Genomic DNA, 18523 nt, shown 5'->3' with positions numbered 1-18523 from the left:
AACCCACAGCACTGGACAGTGGAGCAGACAATAACCACCGCCGCTACACGAATCAGAAAGCTAGCTCCAAGCCTCACATGCAGCAGCAGGAGTCTCATTTAACCAAACATCTCCCACTACTGTGGGGCCAGTCTCGCGCAGCAGGAGATGTTTGGTTAAATGCAACCTCTGCGGCAGAAGTCAGAGTCCGCTCAGCTGTCCAGTGTCAGGGCACACATGTCAAAGGCTGCAGACCTCTGGCTCAGAACAAATGGAAATATGAATCCCTCTTGGCCTCTGCTCTCCATGCGGTAACCTCGCCTGCGATTTCTCCGTGCACGCACCCGTGCTGCAATGGTTCCACTCTCCATGCACGCGCCTATGCCATGATGGCTCCGCTCTTTGTTCGTGGCGAACTCGCTCGTGCCGTGATGCTTCCGGTTTTTCTTCCTCTTCCGGCAGAGTATTCGGAAGGGAGAAGCATTCGGCTGCGGTGGATTCTGCAAGGCCAAGGAGAAAATTTGCATGAAGTTAGAGGCTAAGTGGATTCTGCGAGGCAAGGAAGGAAATCTGTGGGAAGGGAAAATTATGCGCAAATTCTGCATGCCACAATAGCGCAGAATTCCCCCAGGACTAAAATCTTCACTTTTAATTGCAAGAAAGTTTCAGATCTGTGTAAAAAAAAAAACAATTTTAAAAGCCAGTCTTTATCAGGTTTGAGGACAAATGTGACTATAAGTGTGGCCGGGACTGCCAACTCTGTATCCAGTGTTTCAAGAAGTGAAGATACATCCAAAGCAGCTCCATCAGAAGGAACCAAAGGCACTTGCATATCCCCATGGTCTTCAGTAGAACTTCTTTGAAAAGATAGAATATCTTGGATACAGGAGGAATAGCATTCTCAGGAACATGAAGAATCTCTGTTAAATATCTTCTGTACATCTCTTTTGGAGATAAGGGTAGTTTTGGAAAATTTATGAACCTGAGATTTTTATTTCTAACTGTTCTCAAAATTTTCCATTTTTTGAGCAAGATTTGAATTTTCTTTAACTGCTTCTTGAGTTAATTTAACATTATTCATATCTGTACGAACCAAACAAGTTGCTGGCCCAAATCTGTTGTGGAATTGGATAAAGCTTGAACTTTCTCTCCAACAGCTGACTCTTGGCGTCTGTTTGCTGTAGACAACATGGGCATCCATCAGGCCCATCAGAGGAGGTGTTGGGTGGGTTGCAGAGAAAGATCCCAGCTTTGGCTTCCTCTTTCTGCCCATTAAAAGGGAAAAAGATACCTGCAAGCAAGAAACTTAGGCAATCTTCCTGAGAGAGATCCCACGCTGTTATCTACTGATTGGCCATCTTGGATCTCCCACATGTGCCACAACTTAAACCTTCATGGTATTAAGAGCCAAACTATTAAAGAAAGCTGTCATGGTCAAAAGATTTTGATTTACCCCGAAATATCTAGAGCAACCCAACAACACAGAAATTTTTAGTTATTAGTCAACAGGTTTGACAGCTAGGTGCTCAGGTTTTTATTAGATATCCCTGCAGTTGTTTTGAATTTCAATAATGCTTGTTACATTTTCTTTGAACCGTTTCAATTGTGGCTTTTTTTTAGATTTTCATATGATTCCTGTCACGCTAGCCGAGTAGCTGTGGTTAATTAGATAATCAATCCTCCCTTTTTTTATTTTCTTTATTATTCATTGCCTAGTTGTATATTGTGCTCCTTGACTTTCCTTGATTATTCAACATTTCAGTGTACTCTGGGTCATGGTTTTCTTTGTTTCATAATTGTTTTCTTTTTACTATTTCCATATTGTACTCAGATTCATTTTGCTATCTTGATATTTTGAAAATGCAAATTAAAAATTTATTTTTTTTCAAAATTCAAAGGAATATCCCCCTTGAGTGGTTGAGTACTTCGTTCAGAACAGGCCTCAAAGACCCCCCAAACTCTAACATAAGCCAGAGAAGTAGAAAATTTCCAGGCCCAAAGAAGAATGGAAATTACCACAAGCGAAAAACCCTGCTTCAACAACTGAGCCCTTTCAATGACCAAACCATAAGACAGAATCGACCCAGATCCTTATGCACAATGGGCCCCTGACATAATAGATCCTTCAGAGATGGTAGCCTGAAGGGACTGCCCATCAGAAGTCTCTGGAGATCGGCATACCATGGCCTTGGAGCCCAATCCAGAGCCACTATAAGGATGGTGTTGGCTTGACGTGCAATCTTCTGGAACTGCCTGCCTGTCAGAGGCCAGGGTGGAAACACACAGGAGGGCACTGTGTGGCCACTCCTGAACAAGAGCGTCAATGGCCATCACTTTTGGGTCCCACCTGCAACTGAAGAAGCGTGGGACCTTTACATTGTTGAAGGTTGCCAATAGATCTAGATCTGGTAGGCCCCAGCGGTTTACCAGGATCAGAAAGGCCTTATCCGCCAGCTCTCATTCTCCTGGGTCCAAGTTTCTCTGCGGAGATAATCGACTCTGATATTGTTCTTTCCAGCAATGTAGAGACAGATATGCTTAGGAGATGCTGCTCTGCCAACACCATGAGCACATCTATCTTCTCCGACATCTATTGACTCTTGGTTCCACACTGATGATTGATGTAAGCCACCATTGTTGGACATTATCCGAACCGCAGCTCACTAACCGAACCACTCATGCCTCTAGTCTGTTGATGTTCCACTGCCGCTCTGCTACATTCCAGCGCCCTTCCACCACCAGCTCCTGACAGTGAGCCCCCTAACCCCGGATGCTCGCATCTGTCGTGAGTACCAACCAATCCAACATCAGGGAAATTCCCTTCCTGGAATAAGCTGTGTGTAACCACCAGTCTAACTAGGATCTCACCTCTAATGGAAGGAGCAGCTTCACCACATTGTTCTGTGACCGAGGACTCCATCGGGAGAGCAAGACTTGCTGAAGATGGCACATTTGTGCCCTCGCCCAGGGAACCACTTCTAATGTGGCAGCCATCAACCCCAGGACCTGTAGATAAGACCACACGGTCAGACGAACAGAGTCCCTCAGGGATCGAACTCGCAGCATCAACGTATGGATATGAGACTCCAGCAGAAATATTCTGCCCTATTTGTCTCGAATCGAATCCCAAGATACTCCAGGATCTGAGATGGCTGCAGATTGCTCTTGGCCAGATTCACCACCTAGCCTAGTTCCTGTAGCACCTTGCAGGAAGCACAAAGACTCTTTTCCAATGTCTTGGCTCGAATCAACCAGTCATCCAGATGGGGGTGAACTAGAATGCCCTCCGTGCAAAGGGCCGCCACTACCACCACCATGACCTTGGAAAAGGTTCTGGGTAGCGTGACTAGTCCGAAAGGCAAGGCCTGAAACTGGTAATGACAATCTGGGATAGCAAATCAGGGGAACCGCTGATGTTCCTGCAAGATGGGAATTTGCAGATACGCCTCTGTGAGATCCAGAGACAAGAGGTACTCCCCTGCTTGGACAGCCATTATGACAGAGCGCACCATTTTCAATCCTGAAATGTGTGACTCTGCCCATACTGAGGTCCAGTAAGGACCGAAACAACCCTTTCTTCTTGGGCATGACAAAATAAATAGAAGATCAGCCCGTGTTTTGCTGCACTTTCGGAGCAGGAATCACTGTTTTCAGATTCATCAGCTGTTGTAATGTCACTTCCACTTCTACCCTCTTCTGAGGGGAGTTGCATGGGGAGACCATGAAGGTATCCGGAGGAATGTGAAGAAATTCTAGAGCATACCTGTCCCGAATCACTTCATGAGCCCATTGATCTGAAGTAATCGGGACCCCCCCTGTGATAAAACCGGGATAGGTGGCCACCTATCTCCTGCACCACCAGGTGAGCCCGCAAACCTTCATTGGGAAGGCTGAGGGGGCTCCACTTCCAAAGCCCACATCCTTTCGTGGATCTCGGGGGCAAAAGGACTGAGACCTGTGGTAGGGATGGGATTCTGGAAAGAATGTCCTTCATAAGGCTGAAAATGCCGGTAGTCTCCAGAGCGGCCACCCCCTAGAAAAGACAGAGCAATGGGTTTCTTGTCCTCTTGCAAACGAGGGACCTGGGTCTCTCCCCATTTACTTTGTGCCATTTTCCCACCCAAATCAACCTAATAAATAACTAAATTGTTTAGTTTCATTTTTGCTTTTTAGTGTGCACTAAAACACAGCAATCAAACCTAAAATGACCAAAATAGTAAACAAAACAAAAAAACATGATTAACAATTTTTTCCAAATGGCGCTCATTGCCAGGGGTTCACATGCTGGCAATATAGTAAAGCTAAATGGAAGCTGGTTTAATATGCGTTTGAAATGCCTTGGTGAAATGAAGCCCATAGCACAGAGAATATAGAAAACAATACATTTTTGGCTAAATAAGAGAAGCTGGCAGCTCATTTTACAGTGCATGTTATAATTAATTCACTGTTCAGAAGGAAATTACCTAGTCATGCAGAGAAAGAGTGAGGGTTAGATGATTTTACAGTGCGATATCTTTAACCAAAGTTTTCTCTACTCACAAAACAGATGTTTTAATTGAGAAATCCATGGCTGGATAGAAAAGATTTTCAGCTTTTATGGTGTAGGTCTATTTCATAACCCCAGGGAACTGGCCTAAGGAGTCTGGCAGAACTGCGCCTTAGACCTGTGGCTTCACATCTTTAGCCACAATGTCCTTTCTCCCCACATAGGTCAGGCTGAGCTGATCCTCCCTTTCAAGGTTTATTATAGACTGGAATGAAATAATCTCCTAGACCTCTTCACCAGTATCACATAAGTATTTGGGCCTCTGGGGCAGAAAATCCAAATTTTTAAGCACAATACTACAATAAATTCGATTCCAGGGGAATCACTGGTTCGTCCTCAAAGCCAATAACCTCCTGTTTGTGTCCATGATGATCTCATCTATGGAGGGCTAGAATTATTGTAGCTGCAGCTTGGGAAAACAACAGTGCACATAATCAGTTGACCAGGTCTGTCATAAACCTTTGTCTTCCTGTGAGAGTCTGGGAAAAGCAAAGTAGTGGGTCATTAGAAGAAGGCAGGAGGGGGATGGTCCTGTGTACTGCCACGCAGAAGGTTCCTGGTTCGATCTCCAAATACTTGGTTTGCTACAGATGGGGAGAGAGCTGTGGTCATTGCTTAAGGGTCAGACCCAGTGGCTGGGTTTAGGGTCCATGATTGCAGGGTTCCTGTCCAGGTTCATGGCTCACAGCCCAGGGCAGTTGCTGCAATGACCAGACCAGATACATTGGTTGGGGGAATGGGAAGAGGGAGTGAATATAATATAGAGCACAAAATCTCATGGCATCAGGATCCTACCCTGGTTCCAATTGAGCTGGAAAGCAGGAGGAATCTGACAGGTCACAAAAAAATAAATGGGGCAGAGTGGTTAGCACTTCCACTGTCAGCAGCACTTTCTTAAGTTGCCCAAGCTCTCAGCAAAGATCTATAGTCTTTATCCCCTCCCCACCTTTGATGGAAGTGCAACAGTGCAATAACACACTGCTAAACAGCATTAAGAAGCCCAAACAATATCCACAGTTTCTTCTTCCCTTTCCCATTATTTGATGGTGTATATAAAGTGTTTGGGCCATAGAGAATTAGAACAGTTTTCCTAAAGCTGAGATTTATCTTGTAACTAGCTTCTGCAAGTTTTTGTTTTGTAAGAATGAGCTTTGTGCAGTGAGGGCAATAACTGAAGCAGCTCTTCTGGCGCTTATGCATACCAAGTCATAGCCTGCATCAGCCAAGAAGGCGGCCCCTGGTTCTGCAAGTTTTTGTTTTGTAAGAATGAGCTTTGTGCAGTGAGGGCAATAACTGAAGCAGCACTTCTGGCGCTTATACATACCAAGTCATAGCCTGCATCAGCCAAGAAGGCAGCCCCTGGTTCTATCATAGGTCCAAGATCGGACCCAGCACCACCAGATTCTTGCCAAAGATGCAAAGTAGCCTAAGCTACCAAGGCACAACGAGAAGCAATTTGCAAGTTCACTGTCACTGCCTCAAAGGCTTGCTTCAGGATAGCCTCAATCCTCCTATCTTGAGCATCTTTCAGTGCCGCACCTGCCTCTACCGAGTGGTGGTACATTTCATGACAGCACACATTGAAACATCCACATTAAGGAAATGGAATTGCTCTCTGGCCTGTGGATCCCTGGGGTATAAACCTGCCAAGATGTGCCCCTCTTTAAAAGATGCTTCTGGCGCACTCCATTCCAGATCAATCAACTCCTAGATTGCATCCAAGCATGGAAAGGATCAAGACGCCTTGCACAGGGTGACCAAATAGGATGATCCTCCTATGTCCCTGAGGAGTCAGGCCCAGCCACTCTGAGGGTCTTCAGGGTTTGAGATACCAAACCCGACAACTCATCTCTCTGAAAGAAATAGAGAAGAGTTCTATATGGCTCCAAATCTGGGGGCATATCCCCTTCCTCACCAGGAGAGTCACCCCCATCATCATCGGTATCATCCTGATCCACCTGCATTTGAGCTCTGTCAGACCACACTGCGCCACAGTGCTTGACCGTAGAGACAGAGTGAGGAGCACTCGGAGCGCACAAAGCTACCTTAGTGTAGGCCCTGCCGCTTCAGAAGACTGGCCCTGAAGAAATGTCTGCAATCCCAAGAAAAAGTCTACCCAGGAAAAGGGGGGGGGGGGGAGGACACAACATAAATTGAGAAAGTGAAAATAAAAAGTTACATGTAACAGGGAGATCAAAGGAACAAGGTGGGAAGAAGAGAGAAGATAAAAGGTTCAAGAGGACCTAGGTAAGAGGATTGTAAATGAACTAGAACCTTAACTAAATTAAACTTATAGGTTTAAGGGATTTGGGGGGGGGAGGGGCAGGAGCTGATGAGGCTTGATAGTGAATACAGTTTGTAAAGGAAGCTTTCTTTGTTTATAACTGGCCATTTGGGGGAGCAGTGCCTGTTGTCTAAGGTCATCTTTGACAAGGTGCTGGAAATATAATATTTTTGTTGAAAATCTAAATTGACAAATCCCTGAATATCAGTATTGCTATTTGTCAGCAAGATGTTTTTAGCTCCTAGTGGGGGGGAGCCACAGTTCCTGACAGCTGTTTCCACTGAACTGTGACTGCTGGCTTTTGAAATGCACAGTTAATGAGTTAACTCCCTCCTAGAAGTTCATGATAAGTTGTCTTCTGATCAGAAGTGTCTGCCTAACTCCCACAGCAGGGGTTCTTGCAACAAAATTTTAGATGGACTCAGGAGTGCGGCCATCAACTTCTGCTGGTGACCAGTTAATAGTTTTCCTAAAATTCTCAGCTGACTGCATACTATCCCGGAGTAACAATTCATTTAGTCCCCATTTTAAAAGACTTTCCACATAATGATATAAAGATAACCCTTTTGAAATAGGGCATAGAAAACGAAGATTTTCAAGATTAAATATTTAGTTGGTAAAGATTCTTTATTATTTGTCCAATGCAATCCATTCTTGAGTAATCTGATTGTCTGGTCCCCTCTTGTTTCTCATTGCTTGCCTTTGCCATTATCCTGAAAGCTTGTTGGTAATTCACAGCAACTAAAGGCATTGGTTCCATATCTCGCACATACGTGGAAAGATAGCAGAAGGATTGTTGGTGAAGTTTTGTCTTTTTGCCGATAATGCCAAAATCTGCAACAGAAATGGGCTGTCAGGAAGGTGTTGAAAACAGGAGGGATGTAGCGATGCTTGAGGAATGGTCTAGGGCAGTGGTCCCCAACCCTGTCCTGGGGGCCCACCAGCCAGTCGGGTTTTCAGGATATCCACAATGAATATGCATGAGAGAAAATTTGCATGTTTTGGAGGCAGTGCATGCAAATTTTCTCTCATGCATATTCATTGTGGATATCCTGAAAACCCGACTGGCTGGTGGGCCCCCAGGACAGGGTTGGGGACCACTGGTCTAGGGCCTGGCAGTTAAGATTTAATGCTAAAAAATGCAGAGTAATACAGTTAGGATACAAAAACCCAAGAGAGGTGAAATTCTTTTAATCATGAAAGAAGAGCAGGATTTGGGAGTGATTGTATCTGATGATCTTAAGATGGGCAAACAAGTGGAAAATGTGATGGCAAAAGTCAGAAAGATGCCTGGCTGCATAGAGAGAGGACTGGTCAGCAGAAAAAGGGAGGTGATATTGCCCCTGTATAGGTCCCTGGTGAGACCTCACCTGGAATACTGTGTACAATTCTTGAGATATAAACAGGATGGAGTTGGTCCAGATGGAGGCTACTAAAAAGGTTAGTGGTCTTCAGTCTACAGCATATGGGGACAAACTTAAAGATCTAAATATGTACACCTAGAGGAAAGGTGAGATAGGGGAGATATGCTAGAGACATTTAAATATCTCAAAGCTTTCCATGCACAGGAGGTGAATCTCTTTCAACAGAAAGGAGTCTCATCATGGAATTAGGGTGAAAGGGGGTAGACTCTTAGGAGATATTTCTTTACAAAGAGGGTGGTGGATACATGGAACGACCTCCCAGTGCAGGTGATGGAGACAAATAGTATCTGAATTCAAGAAACTATGGAATAAATACAGGGAATTTTTCTGAGAGAGTGATGGGAATTATAAAGCTAAATTAATTGGGTGGATGGGCCATACAGTCTTTTTCTGCTAATATGTTTCTAAGCACAGTAAATTTATAACTTGAAGAGTTTAAAATGACAAATTCTTTGGAAAAGATTTAAAAACACAATTCTCTTTCCCAAGATAATACCCATGATTAGATAAATGCTTTTTGAATCTCTTGCTGTAAAACTATAGTGCTTTTTGCTGTATGCTGGGTTTTTTTCATACTAGGCTTGTGTTAGGCCCATCTCATACCTATTGTCCTCCAAAAGCTCTGTAACTGATCACCCCAGTCCATACCCAGCCTACACAGCTGAATCCTTCTTACACTTTCCTATATTGTTATCGATATACTCTCTGCTAGGTATACAACACTCAGCTTAAACTCCCCTTTTTGTCCCTCCTGCAACTTGTATAGACTCGGTATTGTATATAATTGTTCATTATATATAGTCTCTGTATATAGTTCACCCAGGTCACCCTGTTATAGTTTTTTTTCCCATTTGCAGTTTATGATGTCTACTTACTCTAGCCTGTTCTATGTCAAACGCATTTCATGACTAAGTTACTGTTATACTGTAAACCGATATGATATCACTGATGAATGTCGGTATATAAAACCAATAAATAAATAAAATAAATAAATATGTTTGTATAAATCCTACTATGTTTTTCAGATAAGTTTTCAGAAATGTCAGGTGTTTTGGTTTGACCCCTTAATATAAATTCAGGATTTTGAACAGTCAGAAATGGCCCTAGGTTTCACAATAAATAGCAATTCTAGCATGAATGTTTCAGAGTATGTCATATCGGATCTCTTTTGTAAAACAGTGCTACTTTGGAAATCTCTAAAGTTAAACCAGAATTCAGCCTAAGGACTGAAGAGAAGTGTAGAAAGAAAGTGGGTGGTACTAGAAGTTCACATTGGAAAAATTAGGAGAGTTTGCATACTGTTAGTAGCAGCACCCTATAGATTGGGAATTTCAGTGAGATTTGATCTTCTTATGACGGGGCCAGAGCAAAGCCTGTCCAGATCTCATAATAGCCCTCTGCTTAAATAATGTTTGGTGTTCATAGCTTTGGCGCCCGGTTCAGAGGGATATGCTGGCCAGTGAGCTGGGAGCTCGCTTTCTTCTATGATTTCAAACTAGAAGTGGATCTAGGAGAGAAGTGCAGAAATCCCTCCTTGCGTGGTTTTTTGTCCTGGTGCGTTGTACATCTTGTTTTTGAACAGCATGCTGTGTTTGCCATCAGCCAGTTACTGTAATTCCCACTGGAATAGAGACAAGCTGCCATTGCTTTTTAGTCTTGTTTACTTCAGTTTTGTTTTCGGCAGCTAGTACCTTCTCACTCTAGTGTCATCTTCTCTATATTTTTCCCTTATCTGTTGCTTGATTTTCCCTGTGAGGCGCTTGGAATGTCAGGAATTTGGGAGCAACGTCTCTTCTTAGCCGAGTAGCCTGGCTGCAGTATGGGACTGAGAAAAAGTGACTGATCCAGCTCTGAGTCTGTCTAAAGAACCTCTTTTGTGATAACTCAAAGCTTGGCGGTTAAATGTTTTATGAAAGGGAAAATAAATTCATTTGGAAGCAATAGGTCCCTAACTAGTAAGTGGTAAGAGAAATTCAATAGCCTCCTGGGGACACCTGAATAAATTACACAGCAGCTTGGATCAACTCTCGTAGTCTGTTCAGATTTAGCTTTGTAGCTTGTCTCCGCACTACTTCTGCTTTCTGATGCTCTCAGCATTTTTCGAATGAAAACTTATCTAAGGTAAGTTTGAACTTTGTAAATCTTAGATCTGAATCAGATGACACTGATGTTAATGCTCAGACTTAGTGTATTATTTAAGTATTTACTTACATTGTGTAGAAGGAAAGGCGATTTCTTTAATTTAGTTGACAGAGACAGTTTTTATTTATGAAGCAAAAAAAATTAGATTTGATTTCAGAAGCTCATGAGATGTTCGGTTAAAGAAAAGGTTGCCTGAAAAAATCTTATGGAGGAATTTTTGGATGACCTTAAAATGTTAAATTTTGCTATGCTGAAATAAAATATTAAATCTGGAGTTGAAATGAAAAGCTACAATTACAGAAGACAATTTTGTTGTATTATTGGCCCTGAATTTTGAAGGTTCTTTAAAATAGCTTTCGATTCTTTTGCAGATATATTTGGCGGGTGGCTGGATTATTACAGAGCTTGGTAATGAGACATGGGAGGGAATCTGGGTATTGGATTAAGAATGAGTCTTGTAAGAGGACTGCAAGGCCTGAAATAGCCAACCAGCAGAATTGGAGGCTGTCAGCACTGTAATAGAATTTAAATCTGCTTGGAACAGATATAGAATGTAGAAGTAGGTACAGGGTGGGAGATAGGTAAAAGACGGGAGGGTGAGAGCTAATGTTGGTTTATGTATAAAAATTGATATGGTGTGTACCCAAAGTGATAGAGAACCTGAAAGGGACAACTGGGCAAACTGATCTTATTTATATTTGTGATCATCTTCCATGTTGCTGCATATAAAATAACTTGTTTAATAGTGCCCTCTTGTGTGAGAAGACTGGATATGCAGTTACTGCAGTTCTTTGCAAAATGACTTAGGCACCCTATGTGGTTTAAATGGATATCTAGGTTGAAATGTTTAATTTATTGGTGCCCTGATTGTCAAGTTTAGCTATTACCCTGGCTCCAGGCTTGGGATGGAATGTGAAACTGAAATCAGGAATGTGACCAGTTGAGAAAAATAATATTCTTGATCATCTGGATAGTGATTAGAAGTAACTTGCCCAAGTTTACTCCTTTCAGATTGCAGCCCCAATCTTGAAAATAATTCTGCTAAAGAAATTTCACCTGTTAAAAATTAAATACTACATACTCCACACCCAGTATACTGCTTGATTTCCTATTCCATAGAATTTTCTTACTGTAATACATCTAAAAATTCTTAATTACTGCAGTATTATGTGTCCTATAGGAGCACTTACTTAACTGCAGGTTAAGGGGCTTTTTCAGTTTTTCAGTACAAGTTTGCAGAAAATTATGTCCTGTCATATGATGGTTATTTACTTGTAATTTTTTTATTAGTTTATTTGATCAGTTAGAGGTACCCATATGTCATATTGCTGCTTCTTGAGAATTTTAGAATGTGACTCAGCTGATCAAAGGACTTCAAGATGTCTAATCTTATTTCTATCTAATTTGTGATATTGTGGGAATTTTTACAGATTTGGCTTTTTTTGTTCCTTTTAGTTCTAGATCCCGTTCAAGGTCCTACTCTCCAGCCCATAACAGAGAAAGGAATCTTCCCAGAGTGTACCAGAACCGGGATTTCCGTGGGCATAACAGAGGGTACCGGAGACCTTACTACAATTTCCGTGGTTGGGGAAGAGGATTTTATCCACGGGGCCAACATAATCGAGGAGGCTATGGAAACTACAGGCCTAATTGGCAAAACTATAACCGTCAGCCCTATAGCCCTCGGCGGGCTCGATCGCGCTCTCGATCCCCAAAGAGGAGATCTCCTTCCCGGTCTAGAAGTCGTTCAAGAAACTCTGACAAGTCTTCCTCAGACAGGACAAGGTCATCATCTTCCGGGTCTTCTTCCAGCAACAGCAGAGTGGAAACTTCCAAGCGCAAATCCAGAAAGGAGAAAAAAACACAATCCAAAGACAAACGAGGGTCTCTCCAGAGTGCCATGGATGATAATGGCAAGGAGCCATCTGGTGCAGATGGTAACACCAAAACAGCAGAGGGATCTAAGTCTTGGCAAGACATGACCTATGACACTAGTCCCACAGCGCAGCACAGCCCAACGGAGCGTGGACCCACACTAAAAAGCTCCGTTCAGTCTGTGGTGGTGAGGCGCTGCTCCCCTCGCTCCAGTCCCTCACCTCAAAGCTCAGCCTTACAGAGTGGCACATCATTCCGGGTGACGTCCCGGCAGAGTCCCTTTGAGCACAGTCTGAGTCCTCCAAAGAAGAGCCCCTTAAATAAAAGTCCACCAACACTAAGTTCAATCTATGGTGGTAATCAGAAAGAGGAAGGGAGATCTGGTGAGACAATCGGTCTAGGAGGGGGCACCTATTCTAAAAGGTATGTTGTGCTTTTTCTGCCATATAATAGCACCAATACTAAACAGACATGTCTGCCCCACCTACTACATGATGCCAGATGCTCTAATTATAGGTCGTGTGCTGAGCTGTGACATGGGACCCAGTTGGCTGAGTTTATTGTTGCTATAGTCTTGAATTGGGAGAAATGTCTTCATATATTTGTCCCTTTTTGGGTTGCAGCTATGTTTTGCAAATGTGTAATTAAGGCGCTGCTGGGGGGAAAATGCTGCCCATAGCAAAGGGAATGTTTTAAATGAGCACCCCACCAGATTTCCTAGGCCTACTGCCAAGGAGAAAGAGAGGCTGTTATATGTGCAAACATATATTAGTACATTATATTAAAAAACTCCAAATCTTTAGCTGTTTAAAAGCAACTAATTATTCTCTGCTATTCATAACTGTTTGGTTAACTGTTTCAGATGCATCATGCATGTTATGATAAATTATGCTCATTAAAAGCAAATTACTTGGCATATTTTTAACATGAAAAATAAGAGTTGGGCTATTAACATCTTGAGAAAGGCATAAGAGAAGGAAGAGAGTCATTACTTGAATCTTAATTGTGTTGACATGTTTCCTAAGAACCCACAAGGTACAAAAAAAAGTCAGTATTGTCATTTCCAAAAAATGAGGTAAACTTTATTCAGAATATTCATATTTAATAATTCATTCCAAAATAAAAAAACACTTTGTTTAAATTGCCACTGGAGACCTTAGAAATGAAACATTGTAATCTGTCAACACCAAGAGTTTTCCAGTAGAGCTGAATGTTCAGCCAGATTTTCCAGTTAGACTCTGGAATAAATATTTGTCTTGTCTTAGGGAAACAGCTCTCATGGTCACTTGCCAAATGTAAGCATATTTACATTTTAAGTAAATACTTAAATTTACCTTCATCAAAAATGCAGCTAAGTTAAAATGATCCCTGTGGGCATTTGCTTCTAAAATATAGCACTTCACACTCTCGAGCAAAGATTGACTTTATTAATAAAGAATGATTTTTCTCACAAGACAAGCAGGATGGAAGTCCTCACATATGGGTGACATCACAGGATGGAGCCCAATCACGGAACACTTCTGTCAAAGTTTCCAGAACTTTGACTGGCCCCTACTGGGCATGCCCAGCATGGCACTAACCCTGCAGCCAGCAGGAGTCCCCCTTCAGTCTTCTTTATTCCACGCAGCAGTAGCCACGCGGTTAAGGAGCTCTGTAGAGATTCCTGACAGGAATTTTCCTCATGGAAGTACTAAAATTTAATTTACCCCACAGGGGTCCCTCCTTCAACTTTTTCAAGCCGCGGTACTCCGTTAACTTTTTTACCTGTTTTCCGTCTATTACCGTCGAGTTTGGCCCTCGCGGCCTACTGGCCGTTGACCATACCGCGGCTCAATTTTTTCATGGCCATGGCGTCAGGGTTCCGTCGGTGCCCGGACTGTAATCGCACCATGTCCATCACAGACCCTCACAAAGTCTGTGTAATGTGTTTCGGATGTGAGCACGATGTCCTAACCTGCACCAAATGTGCCCTTATGACACCAAAAGGTTGCAAGGCTAGAATGGAGAAGATGGAACTTCTCTTCCATGCTTAAACCCCGACGCCGTCTATTGCATCGTCATCATCAAAACCGGCACCGTCAGCTTCGCGTCAGCATCGACCTTCAGCCGGTGACCATCCGGCATAGATGACTTCTTGGCCTTTGACACCCTCTACTCCCTCTCAGGACCAAGGGGATCGTAGAGATAAACATCGCCACTGGCATCGAAAGTCTCGGACCATCGAGGGAGCGAAATCATCGACCTCTCCATCATCTGAGCTGCCGTCGAAGAAACCCCGTCCAGAAAAGGCACCGACCTTTTCGGTGACTGGGTCACAGAGGCAACCCTCACCCGACAGGGTATCGGGAGCCGCGACTCCGCCTTTAACGGTGGTCCCTCTGGCTATGCCTCTGCCGCCTTCTTCTGTTCTGGAGCTGGGGCTGCTTGCTCCAGGTCTCCGAGAAGAACTGGACCGGATGGTTCAAGAGGCCATCGACAAGGCGATGCATCGACTCCAGGTTCCTCCGACACCGGTACTGATTGCGGAACTGACCGCTGACCCAATTCCAGCAGCGTTGGCACCGCTGCTCTTGAGGATGGAAGTGCTTATGGCCGCTTTTCCACTGATGGACCCCGGGTCACCGAAGGCTCCAGTACCCACCCTGCTTGCTTTGTCATCGGGAGGAGAAACACTGTTCCACATCCCTCCATCGGGAGTTCTGCCGATGCCTCAGCCGTTGATGGCGATACGTCCGGTGCCACCGATCCACCCATCGGTGCCGATGCATCCATCGGCACCAGTGAGCCATCCATCGAAGCCCTCGATGCCTGCACCGGTGCCTTCGATGCCTTCATCGGTGCCTCCCGTTATTCCTTCAAGTCCCTCGGAGCCTTGACCAGGACCTTCGGGAATCCCACCGCCCCGCCCTCCTCTAGTTCCTAGAGGAGCAGGTGCTGATCCCTACGACACCTGGACTTCACCAGACACTGATGATTTGCCTTCACCACCTTCACCTACTGAAAGCAGAATGCGTTCTCCTCCAGAGGACCTTTCCTTTATAAATTTTGTGAAGGAGATGTCTGAATTGGTTCCCTTCCAATCACAGACTGAACAAGATGACAGGCATCAAATGATGGAGCTGTTACAATTCCTGGATGCTCCCAAGGAAATAACCTCCATCCCTATCCACCAGGTTCTTCTGGATCTCCTCAAAAAGAACTGGGAACATCCTGGCTCTGTGGCTCCAGTCCACAGGAAAGCTGACACCACCTATCTCGTTCAGGCTTTCGCAAACCTCAATTGGATCACCAATCTGTGGTTGTCGAATCTGCCCAGAAAAGAGCAAGGAGATCAAAACCTCACACTTCCTTTCCCCCAGGCAAGGAACAGAAATTTCTAGATGCCATTGGTTGCCGTATCTTCCAGGGATCAATGCTCATCTCCAGAATTGTCTCATATAAGCTTTATATGACCCAATACAATAGGGTCTTATTTAAGCAGAGACAAGACTTAACAGATTCCCTGCCTCAGCAATTTCAAGAGCAACTCCAAACCCTAGTAAACAAGGGTTTTGAGGCAGGCAAGCATGAGATAAGATCATCGTACGATATCTTTGACACTGCTACCAGGGTATCTGCAGCTGCTATCTCGGGAAGATGATGGGCCTGGCTCAAGTCTTCCGACCTTCGCCCTGAAGTACAAGAACCTGCCCTGTGTAGGAGATAATCTGTTTGGCGAGCAGATTCAACGGACAGTGGCGGAACTCAAGGACCATCATGAGACCCTAAGACAGCTCTCTCTGATGCCTTCTGAGTACTGTTCAAAACAGCCCTTCCAAAATGACTCTAAGAAGTCATTCTTCCGCCCGAAGAAGTCTTACCTGCCACCAACTAGAACCCGTTCTACGAGACAGTTTCAAAAAGCTCAGTCTCGTCAGACACGAAAACAAAAACCGCAAGCAGCTCCTCAGCCGGGCCCTACTTCCGGTTTTTGACTCCTGCATAGAGAGCAGCAGCCAGCTTCCATTGCCCCACATTCCAGTGGGAGGTCGATTGTGCCATTTCAACAACAGCTGGCACTCAATCACCTCAGACCAGTGGGTCCTAGCGATAATTGCTCAAGGTTATCGTCTGAACTTTCTCTCCATTCCACTGGATTCCCCACCTCTACCGACGTGGAGAATGTCCGATCACTCCATCCTTCTGGAACAGGAGGTCTCCCTCCTCCTCCAGTCCAAGGCTATAGAACCAGTGCCCTATTCCCAGCAAGGCCTAGGGTTCTATTCCCGGTACTTTCTAATCCCCAAAAAATCAGGAGGCGTTCGTCCAATTCTGGATCTACGTGCCCTCAACAAGTAACTCCAGGGAGAGAAGTTCAAGATGGTAACCTTGGGCTCTCTTCTTCCTCTTCTACAAAGAGGAGACTGGCGCTGCTCTCTAGACCTCCAGGACACATACACTCATATTGCGATACTTCCATCCCATCGCAAATACCTGAGGTTTCTAGTAGGCCCCAAGCACTATCAGTACAGAGTGCTTCCATTCGGCCTCACGTCTGCACCACGAGTCTTCACAAAATGCCTCGTAGTAGTTGTAGCCTTCCTCAGGACTCAAGGTGTTCACGTCTACCCCTATCTAGACGATTGTTTAATCAGGGCTCCCACTCAGCAAGCTGCTTTGTCGTCCCTACATCTTACTTTACACATTCTAATTTCACTCGGATTTCTAGTCAACTACGACAAATCCTACTTAGTCCCATCTCAAACCTTATCGTTCATTGGGGTAGACTTGGACACCTTGCAGGCAAAGGCTTTTCTGCCTCGACAGCGAACTCTCACTCTCGTGTCTCTTGCACACCAGCTGCAGTCTCAGCATTCTGCGACTGCATACCACTTTCTCATACTCCTGGGATACATGGCGTCCTCAGTTCAGGTCACCCCAATGACCCGGTTGGCCATGAGAGTCATGCAGTGGACTCTAAGGTCACAATGGACTCAATCCACTCAGCCCCTGGCAACCATTGTCCACGTAACCGACTCACTCCGTCAGTCTCTCGCCTGGTGGAGAAATCAGGTCAATCTCCTCCATGGCTTGCCCTTCCAGGCTCCAGACCCTCAAATAACTCTCACCACCGATGCTTCCAATCTCGGCTGGGGAGCCCAGTGACCGATCTGCAGACACAAGGATCTTGGTCTCCAGAGGAAGCCAAGCACCAAATAAATTTCCTGGCACTGTGAGCAATCAGATATGCTCTCAGGGTATTTCAGGATCGCCTCTCCAATCAAGTCATCCTGATCCAGACGGACAACCAGGTGGCCATGTGGTACATCAACAAACAGGGAGGGACGGGCTCCTACCTTCTGTGTCAGGAAGCTGCGCAGATATGGGCGGAGGCCCTCTCCCACTCGATGTACGTCAGGGCCACCTACTTGGCGGGAGTGCACAATGTGTTGGCAGACAAACTGAGTCGCACCTTTCAACCGCACGAGTGGTCTCTCAACCCCTCAGTAGCGAACTCGATCTTCCAACAATGGGGTCATCCTCAAATAGACCTCTTTGCGTCACCTCAAAATCGCAAAGTAGACAACTTCTGCTCACTCACTCACAGCCAACACTATCAACCAAGAGACGCGTTCTCCCTATCATGGGCAACCGGTCTCCTATATGCATTCCTTCCATTTCCACTTCTCTCAAAGACTCTCGTGAAGTTACATCAGGACAAGGGAACCATGATCCTGATAGCACCCCACTGGCCGCGGCAAGTGTGGTTTCCAATACTTCAGGATCTCTCCATTTGCAGGCACATTCCCTTGGGAAAGGACCCGCTTCTGATCACTCAAAACGACGGGTGCCTATGCCACCCCAATCTTCAAGCCTTGTCCCTGACTGCATAGATGTTGAGAGGTTAATCCTTCAGCCACTTAACCTTTCTGAACCAGTTTCCCGTGTCCTGATTGCTTCACGGAAGCCTTCCACGAGAAAATTGTATTCTTACAAATGGACCAGGTGCTCTTCTCAATCCCTTGACCCCTTTACCTGTCCAATCCCGAAGTTTCTGGACTATCTCTGGCACTTGTCAGTCAGGTCTGAAAACTTCCTCCATCAGGATGCATGTCAGTGCGATAGCCGCCTTCCATAAAGGTGTCAGGGATGTTCCCATCTCAGTACAACCCCTTGTAACACGGTTTTTGAAAGGCTTGCTTCACCTCAAGCCTCCTCTGCGTCCTCCGGCCCCTTCTTGGGCCCTCAACCTAGTTCTGGGTCGGCTCATGAAACCACCATTCGAGCCTCTTC

The 18523-nt window shown here is 44.8% G+C and overlaps 1 protein-coding gene across 6 annotated transcripts in view; it reads left to right on the top strand.

Moving 5' to 3' along the window:
* The window catches only part of THRAP3 (thyroid hormone receptor associated protein 3), a 135697-nt gene that overhangs the window by 82065 nt on the left and 35109 nt on the right, over positions 1–18523 (top strand). For 5 of the 6 annotated variants that reach the window (XM_029619220.1, XM_029619221.1, XM_029619216.1 and 2 more), the window contains one exon: positions 11831–12673. In XM_029619220.1, coding sequence (XP_029475080.1) covers positions 11831–12673 — 843 coding nt within the window. Of the gene's footprint in view, positions 1–9769; positions 10355–11830; positions 12674–18523 lie in introns of those variants that run through there. The other variant, XM_029619219.1, reaches the window with a different exon arrangement.

This window comes from Rhinatrema bivittatum, chromosome 11, assembly GCF_901001135.1.
Source record: "Rhinatrema bivittatum chromosome 11, aRhiBiv1.1, whole genome shotgun sequence".
In the NCBI taxonomy this organism is placed as follows: Eukaryota; Metazoa; Chordata; class Amphibia; order Gymnophiona; family Rhinatrematidae; genus Rhinatrema; species Rhinatrema bivittatum.
The sequence above is the reverse complement of the archived record's forward strand: the minus strand, read 5'-3'. Positions and strand labels throughout refer to the sequence as shown.